Source organism: Phasianus colchicus, chromosome 24, assembly GCF_987193195.1.
Source record: "Phasianus colchicus chromosome 24, bPhaCol1.hap1.1, whole genome shotgun sequence".
In the NCBI taxonomy this organism is placed as follows: domain Eukaryota; kingdom Metazoa; phylum Chordata; class Aves; order Galliformes; family Phasianidae; genus Phasianus; species Phasianus colchicus.
Window position 1 is genome coordinate 6,258,047 of NC_143459.1, and position 23,707 is coordinate 6,281,753.

At 56.0% G+C, this 23,707-nt stretch overlaps 1 protein-coding gene across 2 annotated transcripts; it reads right to left on the reverse strand.

The window, feature by feature from the left end:
- Positions 1-45: 45 nt before the first annotated feature.
- RNF19B (ring finger protein 19B) lies at positions 46-22,256 on the reverse strand. 2 transcript variants are annotated; one of them, XM_031594763.2, is made up of 10 exons: positions 22,163-22,256; positions 8,825-9,508; positions 5,364-5,569; positions 3,509-3,653; positions 2,959-3,121; positions 2,535-2,649; positions 2,287-2,427; positions 1,734-1,941; positions 1,002-1,133; positions 46-804 (listed from the first exon to the last, which is right to left on the reverse strand). In XM_031594763.2, the coding sequence occupies exons 2-10, from the start codon at positions 9,415-9,417 to the stop codon at positions 318-320; spliced, it is 2,190 nt and encodes a 729-aa protein (XP_031450623.1). In that variant the 5' UTR covers positions 9,418-9,508; positions 22,163-22,256; the 3' UTR covers positions 46-317. The 2 variants fall into 2 exon arrangements, with proteins under 2 accessions (XP_031450623.1, XP_031450624.1); XM_031594764.2 differs by lacking the exon at positions 22,163-22,256 and having other exon boundaries at positions 3,509-3,650; positions 8,825-9,550.
- Between the last annotated feature and the right edge of the window lie 1,451 nt (positions 22,257-23,707).

Here is a 23,707-nt window from a genome sequence, read left to right on the forward strand (position 1 = left end):
GAGACTGCGCCGTGCATCTGCATGAAGGATGGGCTGGATGCGAGGTGAAGGACAACCAGAGTCTTTATTCAAATAGTCCTTAGGACGTTGCAGACGTACAGACACACGTACATATTTACACTCGTACACACCTCACAGAGCTTGAACCAATAAATTAAAACAAAAAGAGGGCGGGGGGGCATTTTTCTGTTTTTGTTTTCCGTCACGTAAGAAATAGCAGCTCCCCGAGGCGAGGTGGGGGCCACAAGGAGAAGCCACAGACAGCCCTGCCCCGGCAGATGCAATGACAGCAGCGCGCTTTTGGGCAGGAGGGCACCTCACACCCGGGCTTCGATGCACTCCAGCGTGACCATCTCGTCCAGCCTGCAGCCCTCGGCATGGGCACAGTGGCTCAGGTGGGCACTTGGGCTCTCAGCACCTCTGGCACTGGGGGTCTGCGGGCAGGGGGCCGCGCTGTGGGAGCGGGGGGAGCCGCAGTCGTCCGAGGTGAGGTCGGGCACGTCGTCCGACTGGCTGTCCGAGCTCTCCAGGTCGCTCCGTATGCTCTCAGGCTGTGCCAGGGTGATGTCCCAGGTTTTGCTGGCAACGCAGTCCTTTTGCTCACAGCTTTGGTGTTTGCACGTCTGCTCCTGCTCACCGTCCTCCTCTTCCTCCTCCTCCTCTCCCTCCTCCTCCTCCTCTTCCTCATTCTCTGCCATTTGGGTGTGGACGTGCAGCGAGTCCTCCGTGCTGCTGCCGCTGGCCAGCTGGTAGTGGCTCGGTTTGGCCTCGATGTCCACCTGGATCTCCATGTTATTGCACTCCCTGCGGAAAGAAGCACCCCTGTGTGACTTCGGCTGCAGCCCGGGGCACCCATGGGTGCTGCATCGCAGCGGAGGAGGTTCGTGCTTCCATTCCTGTGCCGGCACAGCACCAATGCAGCCAGCAGCCACCAGGGAGCAGCCTGCTGCACCCCACCACCCACCGCAGCGCAGACATTTCCAGGATGCCCAACCACACACCTGTCCTGCGGGTTGTAGGAGCTGATGATGGAACCGGCCATGGCCCGCGTGCTGGCGTTGTCGCTGATGGCCCCCAGGCTGACAGAGTCCTTGGGGAAAATCTCCTTCTGGACGTCCGCCTGCACCTCCAGCCTGCAGGGAGAGGGTTGCTCAGAAATGCCTCAGGTGGTCCTCAGGGGGCACCAAACAGTCCCTGTGTGCCGTGGGGTGGATGAACGATGTGATTGCCCCATCCCTGGAGGTGTTCAAGGCCAGGCTGGCTGGAGCCCTGCACAGCCTGAGCTGCTGGGGGGCACCCAGCCCACTGCAGGGGCTGGAGCAGGATGCTCTTTAAGGTCCCCTCCAACCCAAGCCATTCTATGGTTCTATGGACAGCAAAAGGCCCAGCGTGGCATAGCAGTGTTCAACACCGATGGTTCCCCTTGTTTAGTTTAACTTTTGGCTCCATTTAGGTAAACCCATTTTGTTTTCCATGACGAAGTTGAAGCAGTGTTTGTATCCATGACTCATGTAATTCCTGAGAAGAACAGCTTTCCACAGAAGCAGCACGGAGCCATGGCTCTGTCTTGGCTGCCGTATCAACACATCTCAATTACCCAGCAGCCAAGCTGAGAAGGAAACCATGGTGTAAAAGTGTGGTGTAACCTCCCGACATGGAAAGCAGAGCCCTACATAAAGCTGCTCGGCCAGCACAGCCCTGGGAACCCCATCCCCTCCTCCTGCCCCATTCACCTGCTGTATTTCCCCTTGCCTCCTGAGAGCACACCGCCGCTCAGCGTGCCGCCCGACAGCGCTGCAAAGCTGGCCGTCTCACTGTAGTTGCTCTGCATCACGCTGAGCCCATCCGTGGGGCTCCCGCTGGTGCTCAGCACGCTGGTCAGCCCCTCGATGCTGCTTTCACCAATGCTGGGGTTCTTCAGGGCTCGCCAGGCGTCGGCCACTGTGGGGGAGGGACAGCGGGGAGTCAGGGAAATTCTTCACTCGGAGAGCAATGAGGCATTGGCAGTGCTGCCCAGGGCGGGTGCCCCATCCCTGGAGGTGCCCAATGCCACGGATGGGCCCTGGGCAGCCTGAGCTACGGGCAGCCAGCCCACAGCAGGGGTTGGGACTGGATGATATTTAAGGTCCCTTTCAGCCCAAGCCATGCTGTGATTCTATAATTCTATCTCCTCCTAGCTAAACTGAAGTACGCTTGTGTTCAGATCTAGGAGTCATCCAGTCCCCCTCACCTCAATACACGAGGCAGTGAGAGGGTCCTGCTTCGCCCTCCCCCTCATCACACTACCTGTGATGGGTCCGTCGTCTTCATCAAACTCGATCTTCACGCCCTTCCCATTGGCAGTGCTGACCCCGCAGCCCCCGCCGCGGCACAGCGAGATGGGCACAACGCCGTAGACATAAGCCAGCATGATGGGCACCCCGATACCTGCAGAGTGAAGAGGAGCTGAAGGCTGAGCTCTGCTGGCCAGACTCGCTGGGTTGGGACTTCCAGCCCTGCTCACGCTGGAAGGGAAGCATGCAGTGCCCACGTACCAACACTGACAGCAGCGATGACTGGAGAGGCGATGACAGACAAGGTGACCCCTCCAGTAATGGCCAAATTCCTCTTGTGCTTGGAGGTTTTCTTCCCCTCATACCTGCTGTGGATCTGAGGGGAGGACAGGCACTGGGTGAGAACACAGAACCAGGAGACACTATAAGCCCCCACCACGGGCTGTGCCATGAGGGCTCCTCCTCCCAGCTCAGGGCGGGGGCACAATGTGCCATCTGAGGGAATTCAGCCATCGGCCACCGCCTCCTCTCCCCATACAAAGCCCAGGAGATAAGACAGGGCTTAGAAAAGACAACCGAATTTGGGTTCTACAAAGAGACCCACCCTCCCAATGAGCCCTAATTGCTGCTCAGATGCCTGGAGCTTGGATCCCTCTGCTCCCACCGCCTGCTTTGCCACCTTTACCTTTCTGCCGACATAGACAGGGATGCCAATGACCATAGCAGGAATGGCAATGCCAGCAATGAGGGAAATGCCCACGGGAGCGCCGATCAGCGTGCCCAGCTGCCAGAGAATCTTCTTCTTGCGACTCCATGGCTTTTTGCCCCAAAATGTACAGCCAGATGGGCTTAATGGAAGGAAGAAATGACATTAGAACTTGAGCAATCCCTGAGAAACCCCAAGCCAAGTCCCACACAAACAAACCCACAGCTTAAGGAGTAGTGAACAAACAAAAAAGGTTTCTCCCCCATTATGATTAATTTGGTCCTCGAGGTGATTATCACACCACCAGGACTGTGTTCAGTGACATGGCCTTCGAGGTCCCTTCCAGCCTCAGCCATGCTGCATTTAATAAGCCAGCAAACCACAAGCTCTCAAATGCCATCGTATCAGGAGGCGCAGAAGAGCCTCCACTCTACTGCAAGGTGGGAAGGAAGCCAAAAACTTTGGGTCAGAAAGAAGAGAGTTTTGCCAACGGATTCTTGGAGAGGCGCGAGGAGGGGAGGCAAAGCACCTGAGGTAGTGCAGGTCGGAGATCTCCTTCATGCACAGCCAGCAGAACTCGCAGCCGCACACCGCACACGTCATGTGGTTGCAGCTCCCGTCGTTCATCTTGATGATGTAAGCACTGCAGCGCGGGCACGGCTTGATGTCGTCTGCTGCGGGGGAAGCAGGGCACGGGGTTGGAGGTGTGTGAGCACGGGGGGTTCCTTGTTACACGTGGAGCCTTTGCTTTGGATCACCTTTGCTAGCACAGAGGGTGGGGATGGTACAAGCAGTTGGTTTCGCCCTCGGTTTCTCTTTACATTGAGGAGGTAACAGCGATGGGACAGCGCCCACCAAAGCGATTTGCTTGGACAGAAAGGTCTGGGAGCAACAGCCCTTGTAAAAGCTCTCTCTGGCCTTGCATGAGATGTGTTTCACAGCACGCTTTAGTGCTGGGAACAAGTCATTCCTGCTCTGCGCTAGCCAGGACAACAGGGTAGGTCAGAGCCATTACTAAATTGCTCCACAAAGGTGATTCATGGGCCAAGAGCAGCAGAGCAACCGGGGCAGCAAGGCACAGAGGCCCCTGCCCTGGCCTTTGGGAGCAGCTGCTGGGGCTGGGGCTGCAGAGCCGGGTGCTGATGGAGCCCTGGCAGGGTGGGGGTCCTCCACCTCCCCCTTCATTCAAGCACCATCTGGTCAGGTTATGCAATGGCTGTCTGTGCTGTGGTGCAGGTTGGCAGCCTCCAACTCTCAGCAACACGAGATCCAGCTGCTGAGAGCCCGGCTCACACCTCATTAATCACTGCACCGAATCCAGAAGGAATGGGGTGGGAAAAACCACTGTCCCAAAGAATCTCCCGTTCAGTGGCTCAACTCCTCCTGGCTGGGATCTCCTTGAGGAGGGTGAAAAAGCTCAGGAACTGCTTTGTGTTCACTGCTTTGTACCGCAGCACCCACACTGTCCCTCGTCAGGGTTCTACAACCACAGCACAGGGCTGAGCCACCTCTGGGCAGCCCCACTCTGAGCACAGGAACCAACACGACATGCACTGCAGTGTGCTGTGTCTGGGGATAGGGAGGGATGGGAGAAATGGCCTCAGTCCTACTCCCAGAGTCACCACAGCTATTTTTAATGAGCTCTGTGGACACAGCAGCCCCCACCAGGCAGTGCTGGAGGCTGTGGGTTGGCATGTTTTCTGTGCTTGACATTATGAATACCTCACAGTGAACCTCCCCAGACACGGACAGGCATTAATGCTACATTTTACTGCAAACTGGAACTTGCAGCTGTAAGAAGCACCTATTTGTTCAACATCTAGCTCGGTAAGAAGCATTCAAGATCAAAGCAGCCACAAGCATTGCTGGGGCGGATGAGGAGAGCTGAGGAGGAAGGACCTGAGCACGTCACCTCTCCTGTCCCATTTTGCATCCTGATTTCTACAGCAGCCCACCAGATTTGTTCTGGGCAACGCCTCCCATCTGCACAGCTGGAGACCTGAAGTGGAAATGCTGAGTCACGGCCTGAAGCAGTGATGGAGCACCTGGTGGGAAGGCAGGGCCAACCCAGGGGAGCTCAGGTACCTGCAGTGCTGCTGAGTGATGAAGGGCTGCAGCCAGGATGCAGCCCCTTCCCAGCCCTCATTTAAGGGTTGGCAGTGGAGGTGAGGGCATCTCTTTGGAGATCTCTACATCCCTGAGGCCTTCTGAAGGTAAGCAGCTTCTTTCCTTAGTTTCTGTGGCTGTTGCATTTGAGCAAGTCCTCCCTTGCTGCAGCCCAAGACTTTACTACTCTGCTTGTTGCTGTGCTTTCCATCACATCCCAGCCCTCGCCCTACCCGCACCTCGCAGCGCAGACTGAGCCCAGCTACATGAAGCCCTACCTGGCCCGGACTCCTGCCCGTAGCTGAGCCCTGACGTGTGCTTGGTGCGCACGCGGAGCGTCTGGGCGCGCTGCTGCCGGGCCATGTCGCACGTCTGGTTGGGGTGCCATATCTGCTTGCAGTGGTAGCAGAACTCCGTCTGGCAGCCGTCCCGCTCACAGGTCAGCTTGGGGCAGCTGGCGCAGCCGTAGGCAATAACAGCATAGCTGGGGAGGAAGATGTGGAGAGTCAGAGAACAGCAGCACTGCCCAGCGCAGCCCTGCGGCCACCGGCGCTGCCCGGCTCTCACTGCAGGGCGCTGCACCACCCTGTGCTCCTGACACGTTCCTGCTCCCCGGTCCTGTGCCTCACACACTGCGCGGCCTGAAATTAAGAGCTGCTAATTGGGTTACTTGGGGCAGCTTCCTTTATACAGACAGCTTGCAATATTGAGTTCTCCCCTTGATAAGCACTGGCAGCTCTCACTGTCAATTTCCCCCGATCGATGCTCACCCTGCCTGCCCTCTCTGCTGATCCAGGCTCTGATGCTCCCTTCTGCAGCTCAGCAGCTGTAGGACAGCCGGGTGTGAGGGTGGGTGCATGGCCTGAGGGGTTAGGAGGGCTGAAGTTGTGCCAGGCACAATTTTAGGACTGCGCAGACAATAATGATCCTGCTTCTGGATTAAGCCCAAACTGGTGTAAAACCAACAGAATGAGGGCAGGGAGCATCAGCCCCTCCTGACAGCACCGCAGCGTTCCTCCAAGGAAGGCTGCACACAGAACACTGCACGGCGCTGACCTCCGCCCTGGGATGGGATGAGGGCTTCCAGCACAGGGTGCCAACCATCCTCAGCATTTTGGTCAGTGGTCAGAGGAGAACAACTCCCATTTAGGGTTTTATATTTAGAGCTCATACAGCTCAAGTTGTGCTGCCTCTTCTCAGAGGCTGCAGCATGAGAACCACTGAATGTGTCATACCACAATGATTCACATCCCGTGGGAGTTGGAGCAACTTCTTCATGCTGGGGTACGAAATAATTGCCAAAGAAACAACACTGCTGGGCAGAGCGCGGGGTTGGAGGCACGGCGGTGGGCTTTGCATCAGCCCATCCTGGGGGAGGTGGGATGAGGGCAGTGTGGGGCGACGGCCCTGAGCCCTCCTGTGTGACTTTGGGAGAATCCCGCTGAGCATCCTCACTGTGCCACCACCACACAGCCACTGCCCTGTGAGCAACCCACAACACATGGAGCAACTTCGCGCTCTGGGTTGACCCTTCACAAGAGATTTAGGGTTTTTCTACATGCTCCCATGAGAAATGAAAATCCTCCATGTTTACATTTCATTCCTGGAACTGAAATAACAAACAGCTAGAACAAGCCCACAAGCCTGAAACCTACACAGCTTTCTCTATGGGAGAAAGGAAGAACGGCTCTGAAGTCAAGGTCAGTGAGAAAGGAGCTCTCATGCAGGATGCGGCAGCTGGCACATCCATCCCCACCTGACCTCCCTCTGTTAAATGGACGCTTTTTGGCTCAGCCCAATGGAGGTGAAAGGGGAAACTGACACCGAGTGCCTTTCTGAGACCCCAGCAGCCAGGGCTGCCCAGACAGCCACGGCCGCGCTCTGCTCCTGGGCAGCCTCAGCCCCGCAGCGTGCTCAGCCCCATTCACATTGCTCAGCCCACACAGCTCAGTGGGCTTAAAGGTTCTGTTGTTCTCCACAGCCGGCTGATTGTAGCAGGGAGGGGTGAAAAAGCTGCAAATACAGAAAATTATGTGTATTGTGACTGATGGTGCATCCATTGCCCAGCGTTCCCATGGCAACGCGCTCCGTGTTGTGCCGGCACTCCTCCTCCTGCACAGCACAGCTCTTCCGTTTACGAAAGACTGCAGTAGGTGTGCAGGCACAGGATGCTGAGGGCGTGCACCGGGCTGGCAGCTTCCACTGCCCCACAGTGCAGCTCCGCAGCGGGCAGAGCAGCTCCTGCCCAGCAGTGCTGTGTGCCCACGTTCCTGCTGGGTGTGGTGCAGTGCCACCACTATGGAGGGAAAGCCCACAGTAAATAATTCATAGCCCGACTCTACATAAGCACGAGGGAAGGCACTGGGTGGGAAGAATGGATGGAGTGATTAACTCCTGCTGCTGCCGGAGGGCTGATTCCAGCAGCCTTTGTTTGAGTGCAGAGAGCCCACATCCGAGGGCACGGCCGGGTGGTTTGCAGGAGGATGCCCAGCACTGCTCCCCTCACTGAGGGCTCGTGGGTCGAGCTGCATGATGCCCACCCACCCCAGCCCACAGCCAGGCTGCAGCTGGGCCCTTTCACAGAGCTGACAGCACCAGGTTTGCTCCAGCACTGAGAGGGGAGGCAACCCCTGGTGCTCAGGCCTGCCCCGGCACCACCAAACACCCAGAGCCCGGGTTTCCTGCAGATGCCAGCACAGCTGTTGGCTGCTCTCTGCAGAAACAAGCCCTTGTGTAGCACTGCTCAGAGGACCTGCAATGGGCGACCTGGGACAGGTTAACCAGTTTGCATGGAACAGCCATGACAACACTGTGATTACATCTTCACAGCCCTCCCACCACGCTTTCCATCCCCCGCTGCCGGGTCAGACTTTCCTTTCATGTTCACACTGCCTGAAGCCACACCTCTCACCTCATCCTGACTGAACTTTGCAGTGCTTCTCTGAGTTCCCTGAACAAAGGCCTTTTCCGGGCAGCTTTGCCTTAAGCGTAAATAGAAACTCAACAGAGTTCGTTCAAAGGAAAAGAGAAGAGAAAATGAAAGCAGTGCACTGATAAGTGCAGTCACCCAGGCTGGGCGGGCTGACTTCTGGACAGACAGATATTTCCTCACTTGGGCAATGGATAATGAGTCAACATCACTGCCCTGTGCCATGCAGGCATCCTTGCTGGGAAATAGGGACCGTTTACAGCTCCTTCCTCCCCAGGAAGGTGAGCGTGCCGCTGTGCACGCACTGCTGCGATACACGCGGAGGGGAAATTCCGTGCTTCCCATTTGTGCAGAAAAAGCAATGAAGGAAATGATAGCTCAACTAAAGCCCCTTCCAAGTCCCACTACGAGGTCCCTATTAGTCTGCATTTCCACAGTCCCCAAGGCCAAATCCTGGTGTGACATCTCGGTACCCCAGGCCTATCAGCTCCCCTCCACGGGCTGCTGCCTGCCACGCAGGGAGAGCCTGCAATGAGGCTTTCCACAGCAATCGACGTGAACAGAAACGTGCGTTAGTGACAGCACAGCACGGGGTCAGAGCTGCAACACCCTGGTTGGATGCTGGGGAGCCGGCACCCAACCAGGGCAGCAGGTCCCATTGCTGCAGGTTGTGCTGGGCCTCGGGTTGGGAAGGGACAGGGGACCCCTCCCCGAGCTGTCGCAGCAGCAGCCCCTATAGGAACAGGGGACCCGTCCCGAGCTGTCCCAGCAGCGGTCCCCCACGGGGCTGCGTCCCCTCCCCGCACTCACCCGCAGTCGGGCGCCGGGCACCAGCGGCAGTCGGGGTCCGCAGCGAGGCAGCGGCGCAGCATGAACTCCTCGTATTTGGCCACGAGGTGCGGAGAGTCGCGGAGCAGCCGGCGGATGTCGGCGGGGTTGAGGCGCTCGCTGCACTCGGGGCAGCAGATGTTGACGCGGGACTCGGTGATCTCGATCCGCAGGTACTGCCGCAGGCAGGCCCCGCACGAGCGGTGCGGGCACGACAGCAGGCGCGGCGCGTTCTCGGCCGGCTGCCGCACCAGGCACAGCGGGCACTCCAGCTCCTCTTCGCCGCTCCCCTCCGCCGCCGCCGCCGCCGCCGCCGCCGGAGCCTCTTCGGGGGGCGGCGGCGGAGGGGGCGGCGGAGGGGGCGGCGGGGCCGGGGGAGCGGCGGGGGGCGGCGGCGGGGCGGCGGGCGGCGGATCGGCTTTAGCGCGGCGGCGGCCGCCCGCGGCGGAGGCGGCGGCGGCGGAGAAGACGCTCTGGAAGGAGAGGCGGCGGCGGCGGCCGGGCTTCGGGCACTTGGCGGCGGCCGAGTGGATGGAGGAGGAGCGCGGCGATTCGGAGTCCCGCTCGGAGCCCATGGCGACGGGGCGGCGGTTGCCAGGCGACGGTATCGACGAGCCGCGGGCGATCCGGGAGCGCCGGGCGCCGGACACCGCGTCCCGACGGGCGCTGCAACGACAGCGGCACCGGAGCCGTGAGCGCGCCGCGCCCCGCCCCGCCCGGCCCCGCCCCTTCGCGGTTCGCCCCGCCCCCCGCCCGCCCCGCCAATCACGAGGCGAGGCCGCCGCCGCCATTTTAGTTGCGGGCAGCGCCCTGGGGGGCGCGAAGGGCGCGGGTTGGCGCGGTTCTGGAGCCCCGCCGTTACCGGCACCGCGGCCCGGCGCTCCTCCTGCGGCATCGGTGGGGCTCTGCGGCCCGGCTGGAGCTTCGTGACCGCGGGGCTGCCCGGGCGGGCGGTGCGGCCGAGCCGTGCTGCCGAGGGTCCGGCGGGAGATCGGCGCCCGCAGAGCCGCTCCGCGCCCCCCGTCCCGGCGCCCCGCGCCCCCCGCCGCCCTACGGCCGTGCCGGCCCGCCGTTCCCCCGCGGGGCTCCTCGGTGCCCGCAGGACCTGCAGGCCCGACCAACAGCCCCACCGCGGAGCTGCCCCTGGTCGCGGTGGCGAAGCGCGGAGGTCTGAGCAAACGACGGCTGCTTTCTGTGCGGGCTGCCCGCTGCTCACCGCGCCTCGGCAGCCGCCCGGCGCCTCCCTGGGACATCGCCGCTTCTCAGCGAAGCCCATCTGCGTGCAGCTGTCGCCGCGCTCCCTCCGTGCGCAGAGCTCCTTTCGTGGCCCCTGGCAGCGGAACGAGGCTGAGCGAAGCGCGGCCCGCGCTGCTGGACGCACTGGGTGCTGCGCTGCAGGGATGGACCCTGAGCCTTTCTGTGCAGCAGAGATAACAGCGGTGCTTCTCTGCTTGATAGAAGGATGAATGCAGGCACAGAGGCAGTAAATCTCCTGCGTGAGCGCACATGTGAAGCTTCCTTCCCTCCTACCACCCCTTCAGCTCTCCCGTTTCTTTCTGTGATGCTTCAGTCAGTTCCGCTCCTGCCATCCGCTCTCCCTTGTAGCTCTGCCTGCTGCATCCCAGTCCTTCCCCAGAGCCTCTGTCGGCTCTCCCTCATCTCTGCTACGCTCCGGTGTTCCAGCCGCAGTGCACGTGCCTTTGGCACAGCTGCAAGCTTTGGACCACGCTTGGGATTGGCCTCAGAGTGTTAAACTCTGCTAAACGGGGATCAAGAACCCTGTTACTAACAAGCTGATTTAGCAAGAGAGCAAAGCAGTTCTTCTCCAGAGGCCAATGATGTCACAGGGGTGCCTGGGAGCGCTGTGCCCCAAAGCAGTGTGAGTTACTGAGCTCCATCCCTGCCGTGCTGCCAGCTCGTGTTACCACCTCGTGTGGAGGAATGGCGATGCTGCAATGCTTCTGATGCAGAACCCTGATGTGTGAAAGGGTCCTCTCTCCTTTCACTGGTGGGAAAGGAAGGCCAGAGAAGGAGAGAAGAGGTGTTACACCAGTGTAAATCCAGATGATGTTGAAATCAGCTGTTCCTAGCTGAGATGGGTTGGGTATGAGACATTTTCAAATGGCTGTCACTACCCATCTGCAGCTGAGATTGTCTTGGTCTGATGATTTCACTTGAAAAATCACACTGCTGACCAAAATAGAGAAACCTGGGCAGGGCCTGTGTGTGGGACGGGGCTCCCAGACAGCGCTGACAGCTCAGCCCTGCGTCCGTTGCAGCACAAGAGCAGACTGTAACTAATTGTGGGAAGGTTTCATCTCTAAAGCTCATGTGAGGCGGGCCTGAATTACCAGTAATGCAGCCACAGAGAGCAAAACCATCTGGAGTCCCTGGGAAAGGCATCAGCTCGTGATGTGCTGACAGGGCAGAAATGATTCCTCATCCCCTTATATGAAGTATTGGGACTGGGAAGGGGGGGGGGGGAGATCTGAGGGGCTCATGCTGACTTTAGCATCATTCTCTGCCCCCCCTGCTCCTGTGCTGTGCAGATCTTTTGCCAGTCCTTACACCGCTGAGAGGATTCAGTGCTTTTAGCATTCTGGTGGATACGGGCTTCTAATTGCCACGGTCTGGGTGTACCAGCTGCCTGAAAACAAGTTCTGTGTGGCTGAGATGCTTCGGCGTGGAGTTTCCATAGCCCTGGCCAGGAGCACGTTCCTCACGAGGGAGCAGTTTGAAGCCGGTGGTTTGTTTTGATTCAAATTGAGATTTAAATCAAAACACGGCATGCGGGGCAGGGACAGAGAGCACACGGAAGAGGGCTGCTGGGAGAGGAAAGCACTGATGGGAACGGCTGGGAGGGGTTGGGAGGGAGGTGAGATCAGCTGTGACCTGGGGCTGTGGGGAAGCTGGCATAAGCCTGACTGTTTAACTCAGGGACATTTTCAAATATAAACAAAAAAAAAAAAAAAAGCTTCAGTGAACGAACCTCAGCCCTGATAGGCAAATTTGTTCTTGCTTACGCTGGCAGAAAGCTGGAATGCTGCTGACTTCCAACCCTGCTGCTTCAGTCAGCGCAGGATTTGTCACGGGCAGCTTTTACAGCTGCCTGAAATGCTGTATCTCCCAGGGAGGCTTCCAGTAGCAGCACCAGTTGCAGCCAATGGGTGCTGCGCTGCCCGGCTGGGGCAACGGGTGGCTGCTGTGCATCGAGCCCACCTCAGGGGCACGGGGCTGCCTTCCAGGGAACTGCCTCGGCCACCCACACCCTGAAAGCCCCTACAGAGAAAAGTGGCTGCTCTGACACAGGCTTCAGGGAGGAAGAACCCTGGTGATGTAATGAAAACTCCCCTCTGTAATTCAGAGAGTGAAAGCAGAGGCTGGCTGCCGAGAAGGGCTTGTGAAACTGCTCTCAGACTGGGAGTATTTGCATGGAGGGCACGGGGTGTGCTGTGGCTGGGAATGTTGCCGCAGCGGGGCCCTGGCAGACAAGCACCAGCTTTGGTTTGCTGCTGAGGAAACAGAAACTGCAACTTCTACCATGTCCCCTTCGCCTGCCCCCTCCCCCCTTTCCTGGTTACTCAGATATCTGGGGAATATCTTCCTCCTGTCACTGGTCTGCACGACACGCAGAGTTCAGTCTGCCCGAAACCTCCTGGTCGTTTTGGCACTGATGTGTGAGTCCCTCCCTGCAGCAAACTTCTCTGGAAGTACACGAGTCTTCTCAGGGTTTCTCCCTCTTTCCCCAGATGAACACGCAGTTATTCGTGGGTCGCCAGCTGTGTTTCAGAGCAGATGGAGTTCAGAGGAAATCCAGCTCATGTTGCTGCCTTCCAAAATGGCCACATCTGGGGTGAAATGGGAAAGGAAGGGAGTGGCTTTACGCCAGGAGCTCAAACAGAGGAGTTCTTCCTTGTTGCTGAACAGGAACACTCTGGAATGACTCAGCTCTGGTTTCTGGGCAGGCTGAGACCTTTGGTCCTGCTTTGGTGACACAGCCAGGGCTACTGAAGGGTTCCAGGTGCAATGAGGTGCACCAATGCAAACAACCCTGAGAGGCTGCCATAGGCTCAGCATCAAGAAAAAGGTGTGAAGGAATCGGACCATGCAGCACAAAGGGAGTTTAAAGCTCAGTGGTGACCTTGTCTTGGCTCCTTGCCCCACTGCTGCAGGAGCATGTGGCCTCCTGTGTTCTGCACGGGTCCCAGCTCTGCGGTGTGCAGAGCAGAACTGGCAGCTGTGGGCTGTGAGAGGTTCTCACTCTGAGAGCTTTGGGATCTGCAGTGAGGGATCCTTTGTGTACATGAGGTAGCAGCTGTATATCCAAGAGCTGAAGTTCACTGGGGTCGTTTTCTGTGCAGCCCTGGGGAACCTCTGGTTTGTAATGACAGTGCACTCTGATCATTTCTCAGATGGAGATGCCATTAGCAGGAGTTTATTTCTCTCCAGGGAAGACAACAGTGACTGGGGAGGGCTCTCCCAGTGTGCAACTGCACACACTCTCTGGACTGATCTCGTTAGTTCATGTTCTGTTTGCCTCCTGTGGTCCCATGAGAGATGTTCAAAGAACAAAGAGATGATTCTGCTTGATTCCCTTTTTCTCTGCAGGACTGACAAGGACTGACATTCTTTTAAAGGAAGAGCAAAAGACAGGAGAAGGGAGCCTTGGGCTCAGGAATTCAAGGCTCTTTCAGTAGGATTCTGGTTTGCTCTGTGTTATATCCCCTCTCCCCTCCATCTCCTCATCCTACTCTGCTCTCTCGTAACACCCACACATACTGCACAATCTTCCACTCCCTGCTGTGACTTTCCATGGAAGATGCTGTCATGTGAAATCCCGGGAGGGAGTTGCCACATGGAGCACTGTGAAAGCATCGCACATCTCCTGCAGAACAGGCTTGCAGATGGAGGAATGCTGTGCTCCCCCTCCTCGAAATCCTGAGCACTTATGAGTAGGGGTGGGGGCTGCAGGGAATCATCTTGTAAGCTTGGGAGCCACCTACGCACATGGCAAGTCTTGTCAGCAGCTGATAAAAGAGGTGGGAGGTGGGGAGATCTGAGGGGGAGCAACTTGGAGGCTCGGTGCCCGTGTGGCTCAGCATCCTGACTCCCCAGGTCTCAGCCAGGTGGGCCATGGCCTGGCTCTGTTGCGGATACACACGGGCCAAAAGGAGAACCCAGCAAGGACGCAGAGATAAATGCTGTCTACTTCAGTAATGACGTAAAGGTAGGGAGCATTAAGCAACTGCTTATAATAGTAATCTGATACGCTTTTCACCTCCACAAAAGCATTTCCTTTTGTTATAAAAGCACAGGCTGTTCTGATTTGCTTATATATCTGCTGTCCTGCACACTCTCTGTACAGCTTTGGTGATAAAAGTGACAGTGATCACCGCTCTCCATTCACTCTTCCTGGTGACCTGCTGTCCCTAATGATACAGGATTTATAACTGAGAAGCTTTAGCCAGCAGGGTGCTACCATCAGGAGTGCTGCTTTGATCCCCACGATACAAGGAGGCAGCCAGACTCCCTCCTCACCCGAGCTGTTAAGCAGACAATTATGTGTTTGGTGTTGGCATAAACACAGGCAAATTAGTCACTGGAGGAAACCCCCAGTGCCTGCGACAGCTGGTTGTGGCTAAGAGACAGGGGGTGACAAACACCTCTGGCAGCGGGCGGCAGCCACCTGTCTGTGACACTCGGGGAGAGCAAGAGACAGCGAGGATGGAGCCCAGCGCTGCCTCAGGAGCCTCTCCTCGTGCTGACAGCCGTGTTCTGGGGAGCTCAGCATCCTGCAGGGTTTGAGCAAACCTGGCCACAGCAGGGATGGCGAAGATCAAGGTGAAACCTTCAGGAGGGCCACCTGTGGGGAGCTGGGGAAGGGTTTGTTTTGCCCTCAGACAGCAGATGCGGAGAAGTGACAGTGCTGGCACAGAGTTTGTCTTCTGCAGTGAGCGCAGAGTGAGGCACTGGCCTGATTTCCAGGAAAGGAGAACAGTGTGTCACATAGAAAGCGTTGAAAAGACCTGAAGCTTCTGCCTCAGCTTTCTGTCTCGCTCCTGCAGACACATGGGTGCTCGGGAGTTCAAAAGGCTGAACTGAGACTGCCCTCTAGGTGGCACAGGGCAGGAAGCTGCGGCTTCTTTCCTGCAGAGCGGCTGTTGGTGCTCAGACTGCGGGTGGTGTCCCTGTCTCTGCTGGGGATGCCTGCATGGCTCAGCATCTTTCTCTTTACAGAGCTGACCTTTGCAGTAGGACTGTGGGAACTGGGGCTGGATAGAGGAGCTTGGTGTGAGGCGGTAGCTTCAGTGCCCCAGAAGAGACGCTATGCTGGCAGTCCTTCGGCAGCATCTCTGACATCTTTCCAGCTTATGCGCCTTACGAACAGGTAGGGTTGGGCACACTGTGTTTCCTCCACCCAACCCACCCATTTCCTATCTTCTGCAGGCATGACAACTAGTGAGTTAATCCTGCAGGCCATAAACTAAGCTGTATTAGCAGACACCATCTGTCCTTTTTCATTTGCTGATGCACGACCTATTTTGCTGTGTAGTGGAGCAGGCGCTGCAGTTTCAGGGCTTTCATATTAGTGTCCATGCTGCCTGGGTATAATCCAGAGCTTTCAGTGACCTGCTAATGGGAGAAGGCCCCAGTGAATTGAGTGCCAGAGACCTGCTGTCATGGGCAGGTGGTGCTGGGGTTTGTCTCTGGGGCTGCTTGGCTTCAAAGGAGCTGGTGCCACAAAGCACCAATTGACATCTGGGAAGAGAAAAGCTTGAGGGGAACTTCCAATGACAAGAGCACAGCTCCCATCAGCACAACCAGTCCTTATCTGGAGCCCCTCCAGCAATGCTGTGTCTCACTGCTCTGTCTCAGAGGCAATGCTCCCAAAGCATTTACCACCTCCAGAAGTGCCACACTGTAGAGCTTATTTTCAAACTGAAGTCAGATTCATGGGAACAGGCCCCATGGTGTACTCCATGCACCAGGCCATGCTGGGCTTGGGTAATTCCTTTGCTTTATGGAAGCTGAGCAATGGCAATCACAACAGGATGAGGAAAGACAGGAAGAGAATTCTTCCCTGGTTTCTCTATGGAGATCTTATCACATCTTGGAGCAGTCTGATGACCCTTGTCTGGGTACAGAAGTACAGATGTTATTAAAGGTTATAAAACCACCAGGATATTTCCAAGCCAATTATTGTACTTAACTCAGAAATTCTCAAAGCAGTTCCAAAGGTTAGCATCTTACTTAATGAAGCCGCATTTCCTTCTGAATTTACCAACTTTTCATTTAAGTCAACACCAGTGGCAGAAATTTTCCCTGAGATGTGAAATGAAGAGTGAGGAAATTTTGTCTCTGTGCCACTGGGAGTCCAGAAGGGAACTGAGCACAGTGGGGTTTGGTGCTGACATGTATTTGCTACCCAGCTCACTTGCTACCATGCACTGGGGTCCCAGAAGCTGGCTGGGAGTTTTCAGCTTCCTGCCTCCCCCAGCAGAAGTGGAAGACAGAGCGGAAGGATTTACTCAGCCTGACCTTGGCACTACCCAGACAATTTCTTTCTGAATTAGCTCAGTTGCACCATTTGGGATTTCCCAGAAATGCTCAACTTGCTGGGTAGGGCGGCCCTTTCTGAATCTTGCTAAGCTTTGGATACCCACAGCTCCCAGCAGCAGTGACTCCTGCTGTCTCCTTCCTGTCTTCCCTGAGCTCTGACCAACATTCCCTCTCTGTACCATAGGCAACCGCGTGGGCTCTGTGTCTGATGTGACAGGAAATAATGACTGTCTTGTGAGATGCCATGACAGTGTCCCTCTGTCTTCTGCGAGGTGTGATCTTCCTTGTGTGCTGTTGGGATGGCAGCTGGCGTCAGGAACGCTGCCTCCTTGCAGTCTGACAGCTTGCAGAGTAAATCCCTCCAGCAAGACAGATCCCAGGGTTTCTTGTTTCTTTCCCAGTACTTTGGGAGGATAATTGGCTCAAGAATTTTCTAGACGTGGGGCAAAAGAATAAACATCCCCCCCCTTCACAGGCCAGAGCCATGGGCCTCTCATGTGCTGTGTGAGGAAAGGGAGCCAGGAAGGGCAGTGCTTCACCAGGACTAGAACGTACCCAGATCTGTGACAGCAGGGGGGAAGAGGAAGAAACAGCCGGTGCGGTCAGCCCTGGAAAGGGCAGTTCCTGCTGAGAACTGGCTGGGGAATGTTCCCATTTTCATAACCAGCAACAGCTGTGAAAAGGGGAAAGGAGTGATTCTGGTTCCTCCAGCAGCCAGGATGGGGAGAGCAGCGTGGTGCTCCCAGACTGCTGGCCCAGCAGCAAGGAAAATGCGTGTCATTTTCCAGAGGGCTGAGCCAACACTACCAGGTGGGAAACGTATGAGCTCCTCACTGAAAATTGCCTCGAAGTTCTCTTGTCTCAGAGGATCTTTTCTCAGCCTGACACTTGGCTGCCAAGCCCCTGCCCTTAGCCTGGCTCAGACTGGAACTGCTCTTCCAATAGGCCTGTGTACCATCCTCTGCTGTGCCCCCGGAGCAGAACAAGATGAGCAAGGCAGAGGGAAGCTGTAGCAGTGTAGAGTAAATGCTGAGTCACGGCCTGAAGCAGTGATGGAGCACCTGGTGGGAAGGCAGGGCCAACCCAGGGGAGCTCAGGTACCTGCAGTGCTGCTGAGTGATGAAGGGCTGCAGCCAGGATGCAGCCCCTTCCCAGCCCTCATTTAAGGGTTGGCAGTGGAGGTGAGGGCATCTCTTTGGAGATCTCTACACCCCTGAGGCCTTCTGAAGGTAAGCAGCTTCTTTCCTTGCTTTCTGTGGCTGTTGCATTTGAGCAAGTCCTCGCTTGCTGCAGCCCAAGACTTTACTACCCTGGTGTTACTGCTGTGCTTTCCATTGTGTTATATTCTTACAAGCAGGAGCAAGGAATGAGCACCCCTTGTTCCTGGGTGTCATGGAAAAGTGGACAGGGTTTGTTCTACTGGGGTTTACCAGTGAGCCGCCTCTTCCTTCTCCTGCTCTGATGCCACAACCACAAGCCCATTCTCTCTAGCTTCTCTTCAAGCAGAGCCCACATGTACTGCAGCCACGAAATTCCTCTTTTTCCTCTCTCTGCTCCCAGCCTGTTTCTCTGCTACCACGTGAAGCCCTCTTCCCTATCCAGGGCTGATCTCATCTGTGGGTTGCTATAGCTAGTGTTTAAGCAAACTAGTCATCTTCTGTCTGAAGAGGTCAGGCTGTGCAGAGCAGAAAATTGAGCAGGAGGTTTATGGGGTGATCGGTGTGCACGAGGACCTCAGATGCTCCACAGAAGCTAGGCCCTTATTTTCTGTTTCTCCATAGCATTCCTCCAGCAGGGAGGTGGACGCTTTGACCATGTCGCAGCTATCCAGGCTGCCATCCTAGTCCCTCGAGTGCTGGGAAAGGCCCAGTGCTCGCCAGTGGACCAGCATAAGCTGCCAAGTGCCTCCCAGCTGCCCATGAGTTACAGGATTCCTCTCTAGCCATGCCCTGCAGTCTCTTGGGGGCAACTGTTGGCAATAACAGCCCTATTTTCATGAACCAGAGGCATTCTGGCTTTACACAGCCTCCCTTTGCATTTCCCTGCCCCCTGCAGTCACGCATATTTGGGAAAAGCCCCTCAGGGCACTGCTGGCTCCTCGGCCCCCTGCTGGGGTTCACGTGGCTCTGGTCTCTGCCCCAGCTGCTCTGACCTGCTCCCTCCGGATTCACCACCCAGCACCCAGGGGTGCTGCCCAGTCCCGACATGTGGGATCAGCGCTCTCAGCATGGGATGAGCAGCAAAACTGCAGCTGGAGAGCCTGGCAGTGGACCGGGAGCAGAACCCCGTCTCTGGGCTGTGGACCAAGGACGCCTCTTTCCCGCCCGAGAAGCCAAGGCTTCGAGCCCTGCCAAAGCCCAGTGTTTGTTCCTGCATTTGGCGTGCGAGAGATGGCAACAACGGCATATGTGAGGCAGAAAGAGGAGTTCCAGGGGAGAGGGGAAGCGGGTTTCTCTTGGGTCTCTTTGTGATCTTGTTTGGTTTGGAAATACTGGAAGCGAGAGGAGATGCTATCAGTGCACAGTAAGGGTGTCTCTGTTGTCCCAGAACTAACGGCGATCTCCTTCAGTCAGAGGAAACTGGAGCCCAGAACTGTCCGGCCATTCACCACCTGGGATGGAGCCAGTGGAAATCCAGCTCCAGGGAGCTGATGCCTTTGAGTGTTTGCAAGGAAGTGCTGCTCAGTCGTGGAGCCTTGCTACGGGCGCCGTGTCTTACAGCCCTGGTCTCGTCCTGCACTGGGCCTGCTGTATGACAGGAAGCTTTTCTTCTCTTGGTAGCAGCTCAGCCAAGTTCTCCTGGAGCCTGTGGGCTGGAATTTATATCAGCAATGCGCTTGGCCACATGAATCCCATCGACTCTGTCCTCATCACCTTCCTTGAAGAAGCAAGCAGAGAGTGAGCTCTTGGAGCAGAACCAAGAGAGGGGCTGAGACTGGCAGGAGTCAAATGACTTTGGCAGTTTCTGTGTGCTTCCAGCCTTTCCCAGGTAGTTTAAAAAAAAAAGATGCTGGCAATTGCTAAAAAAGGAGCAAAGTCCTGTGTAAGAGTGCACCTAGATTTCCCCCCAGAGATGAGAGTTAAGGCCAGGTTTATAAAATGTTAGAAATGCTGGTTGAGCTAAAGGGATAATATTTCCATTAACAGGGAACTATTGATTACTCAAGTAACCTCAGCTATTAAACAAATGGCAGCCTCAGCAGAGGGAAATTCCACCCTAGGTTTGGGGAGATGGCAGGGGGACCCCAGGGCAGCACTGGGAACGCACTGACCTGCACTCCTGGGAGCACAACTGCCCTGCTGGCACTCACAGGCACCAGGTAAGGGTGAAGGCAAACACAGGGCAGGCGCCTGTGTGCCTCTGCCAAAGGAACTGGAAAACATTCCCTGCAGTGGAGTCATGGCCAAGAGAGACTGGAACAGGAAGGATTAGAATGTCCAGCAGGACGTGGCTCAGCTCCCAGGGCCCTCGTTGGACCCGGGCACAAGGGCAGCTCCTCATGGTGCCCCAGCCCTCTGCAGAGCCCTGTAGGTCCACAGCCCTGTTTTCTCAGAGGGCGTTTGCTTCAGGCTGGGTGCCAACAGCCAGCAGAGCACAAGCTCCCAGTGCATCCGCCTATTGCGTTCTGGGGAGGTGGAAATATCTGCCCTTCTACCTCCATTGCAAAGAGCAGCAGTGCCACAAATAGGCCTCGTGCCTAGCAGTGACAGCCCACGGCAGGGGACAAACACCCACGTAGCAGCACAGCTGTGGAAGGGAGATCGCATGAAGGCACTCAGAGCTCGTTGGAGGCACTCAGCTGCTTCAGCTGATGTGCAGATGCCGGGCTGTGTAATATTCACATGATCATCCCTTTTGCAGTGTAGGCAACTTACAGGGTGAACAAAAGGAACAGTGGGGAAGGTCAAGGATTTGGAGGGTCGACTGGGGCTTTCTGCTTGGAGGCGGCTCTGGTGCTGTTCCACCACTACGTTTTGAATATCCTTGAAAAAATCAACCTAGAAGCAGCCCTAGCTGTGTTTGTAGTTCTGCATGGCCAGCAGCAACCTCAGGGACTGGAACTGCAGAAAAGCAGAGTTAACCCTTCCCAAGCTGCAGCCAGGACAGGCAGAGTCTCCTTTGGGAGCTCCTGGGGCCGCTCACAGCCGGCTCCCTCCCACCCAGCTGCTGCATGCAGCTCTGGAAGCTGGCAGGAGCTGCTGCCAGAGCCTCTGCCTCTCCCTCCCTCCTCGCCCACGTCAGAGGTACGCAGCACAGCTGACTGTGCACCACCTGGGTGACAGCCCTGCCAGCTCTCCTCAGCCTGCCCTCTGCTAAAAGCCTCTGTGTGGGGGCCTCCAGCACAGCACTGCTGCAGAAGTCCCACACAGCAGCACAAGCTGTTGCTTTTTGCAGAGTTACCATAAAATAAGCAGCAGTATGGCCAACTTGGGCCACTCCCAAATGCTCCATATAGACCCAGCATCTGTGTGGGGGAAGATCATGCATCTTGCAGCAATAGCTTTCCCTAATTAAGGCATATTTGTGCTCCTTTTTACAATTCTGCTTTCTTATGTATGCTTGAGCATTCCTGACTGCATTTCCCCATGGCCCCACTGCTCTCCCCAGCTCCTTAAATGACATGTTGTGACTCCACAAACATAGGAAACATGAAACTTTTTTCAACAAAATGGTTGTGACAGAGGCATTGGCTCCTCCCTGTTTTTTCATGTTAAAAAAAAAAAAAAAAAAGTTTCTTCAGCTCCACTTGAAGTTCTGTTCTGTGCCTCTTCTCTTCCCTCTCCTCCCCAGTAATAGTTGTGATACCTGCAGGGCTTGCTAGCAATGGGCTTTAACCCTAGAAGTTCTTTGCTTAGTTGGATACACACTGTGGGTCTTAATGGGCAAAGGTGTGCCCAGCCCATCCTTTTTGTTGCTGTGAAGTCCATACACCCCTCTGCCACGGCATCAGAGCTGTTACACCACCAGCTGTTCTGGGCATTAATGAACAAGCCATGCTTTTGGAGTAGAAAGAGATGAAATTCCCCCTGGCCAGCTGAGTACACAGGGTCCATTAGGCTGCTGCAGGGCACAGAGGTGGCCATCACCCCTTGTTCCCTCTGCTAACAAATTGGGTCCCCTTTTGCAACTGTTACACTAAAAGACAACGTGACATGCAAAACATTTCAAGGGCTTTGTTTTTTGCCTCCAAGGTCTGCAGATTCCCAGGATCCACATCCAGAGAACTCCCAGCAATACATTTGTACCAGGCTGCCTTCCCCAGAATGACTGCTTCCTGCACAGCCTGGCTAAGTCTTGTGACTGCTTGAGACGCGTAGCGTAGGATACCCATCCCAAATGCACACTGCTGGGCTCAGCTCCAATGCACAAAAGCTTCCTATTAGCTTGATGTAGCTCAGGGAGACTGGGTCTCCAAACTTCTGATTCGTTTCTTCGTACTCTTATCCAAAGAGGGAACTCTGGTCCCCTTCTCCAGAGGGACTGGGGCTGCTGCACAGTCCTGGAGGTTCCCAGCAGTGAGTGACACACACTGATATCCTGGGGGGGACGCGTTTTCAGCTTTGCATCAGGCATCCAGGCTCTGACCGGGTCCCTGAGAGCCCAGCCCTGCTGTGCCAGGTGTTCCGAGCATTGTATAACGCTGCTGCTGCCCAGGAACACCCCCCACATCAGCACGCTAGCCAGAAGGATGCCAAGGCAGGTTCTGAGCCTGCAGCCGCTCATAGAACCGCCCTCCCCCGTTCCCCTGGGGTCTCTTACCTTGCCCGGAGCCCACTCGGAGCAGCTCGCTTCCCTCCGCAGCCTCCCTTGCTCTCCCTTCCCCACGCCGCCTCCCCCCGTGATGTCAGCACAGCCCTGCCTCCGCACACCGCCCAGCGCTCCCTGCCAGCCCCGGCTTTGCTGCTTCCCTTCCAACGGTTTCCACAGCAACACGAGGGGAATCCCATCCTCTGGTCCTCCACCTCTCAGGGCCTCGCTTGGTATCACCCACTGCAGCTCTTGCTAAGGAGCCTGAAGACCATAGGAAGGATAGAGGAGCCGGCAGGGAACAGCAGCAGGCGGAGGCCAGCAGCAGCAGCACGGCCCCGGGGGGAGCATCAGCATCCCAGGGGAAGGGAAAGCAGAGCAGAGTTGCAGTCAGGGTGGCAGGCTCGGATGAAACACATCACCTCCACAGCTGTACCATGCATGCTCCATGAGGCCCTGTGCTCTTCCCACCTCCCCCTGCATCCCAGTTCTTTGTTCTCAGTCCCACGTGCTCTTTCTGTCCTGGGGCCCTACAACAGAATGCTCACCCCTCACGCGAGCTCTACCCAAGCCAGGGATGTGTGCTACTCGTGCACAGCACACTCTTTGCAGGGACGTGCCTTTGCTCCCAGGTCGAGGTGCCTTTGCTCCCAGGTCGAGGTCGGAGAGCAGATATCGATCAGAAACCCAAGGCCGACTCCAGAACAGACCGTCAGGAGCCATCAGACTCATTACTGCTAACCACAAATCCACAGTGAAAGGGTTTTCTGCAGTATCATTCACAGATGGCTTCAGCAGGAAGGGAGAAGGCCAGATACTACATTTTTAGGTCTGCGGCACATCTTTAATGGAAAGAAATGGCCCAAGGCTTTTTGATCCCTTCCCCCCATCTGAGATGCTGTTTCTTTTCAGCAGAAGTATTGCTGCATTAGAGAACAGGTCACTTCCTCTATCAGCGAGAATTCAGTGTCCTATTTGATGCTAGTTCTTGTGCTATAAATAGGAATTTTCCCCTTTTATAGCTGCTGAATAATTTTCTAAATGAAATATGAACACAGTTTTCAAAAGAGTGCCTGATAAGCAGCTTGCTGGAGTGAAATCGTTGAACAGAAGGAATTTACAGCACCTGCAGAGCATCACATGCCATGGAAAACATTCAAGGTCACGGTGACGGAGACGGGTCACAGAACAGATCCAACTACAGGGGACAGAGGCTCACTTGAGCTAAACAACCTCCTCACAGCACCCCAACAATTCATTTTGTGCTCTGCATTTGGGTAAGCTGGTGATCAACTGGAAGAAGCCCAGCTCAGAGAGCCAAGAGCTGCCATCCCACACACTGGAAATCCAGGAGGAGCAGGCAGAACAGGTTCTGAAAACAACAGTAGGCAGGCAGCAAAAGGACAGACTCCCAAACAATGAGGAAGAGCATAATTTAACATCCATCATCAAAAGAAGTAAGGAAAGAACACCACAAATGTAGAAGAAACAAGCTTGCCTTCAGAAGATGGATAATGCTGATCAGAAGTACAGAAAGGTAATAAAACCATCAGAGCA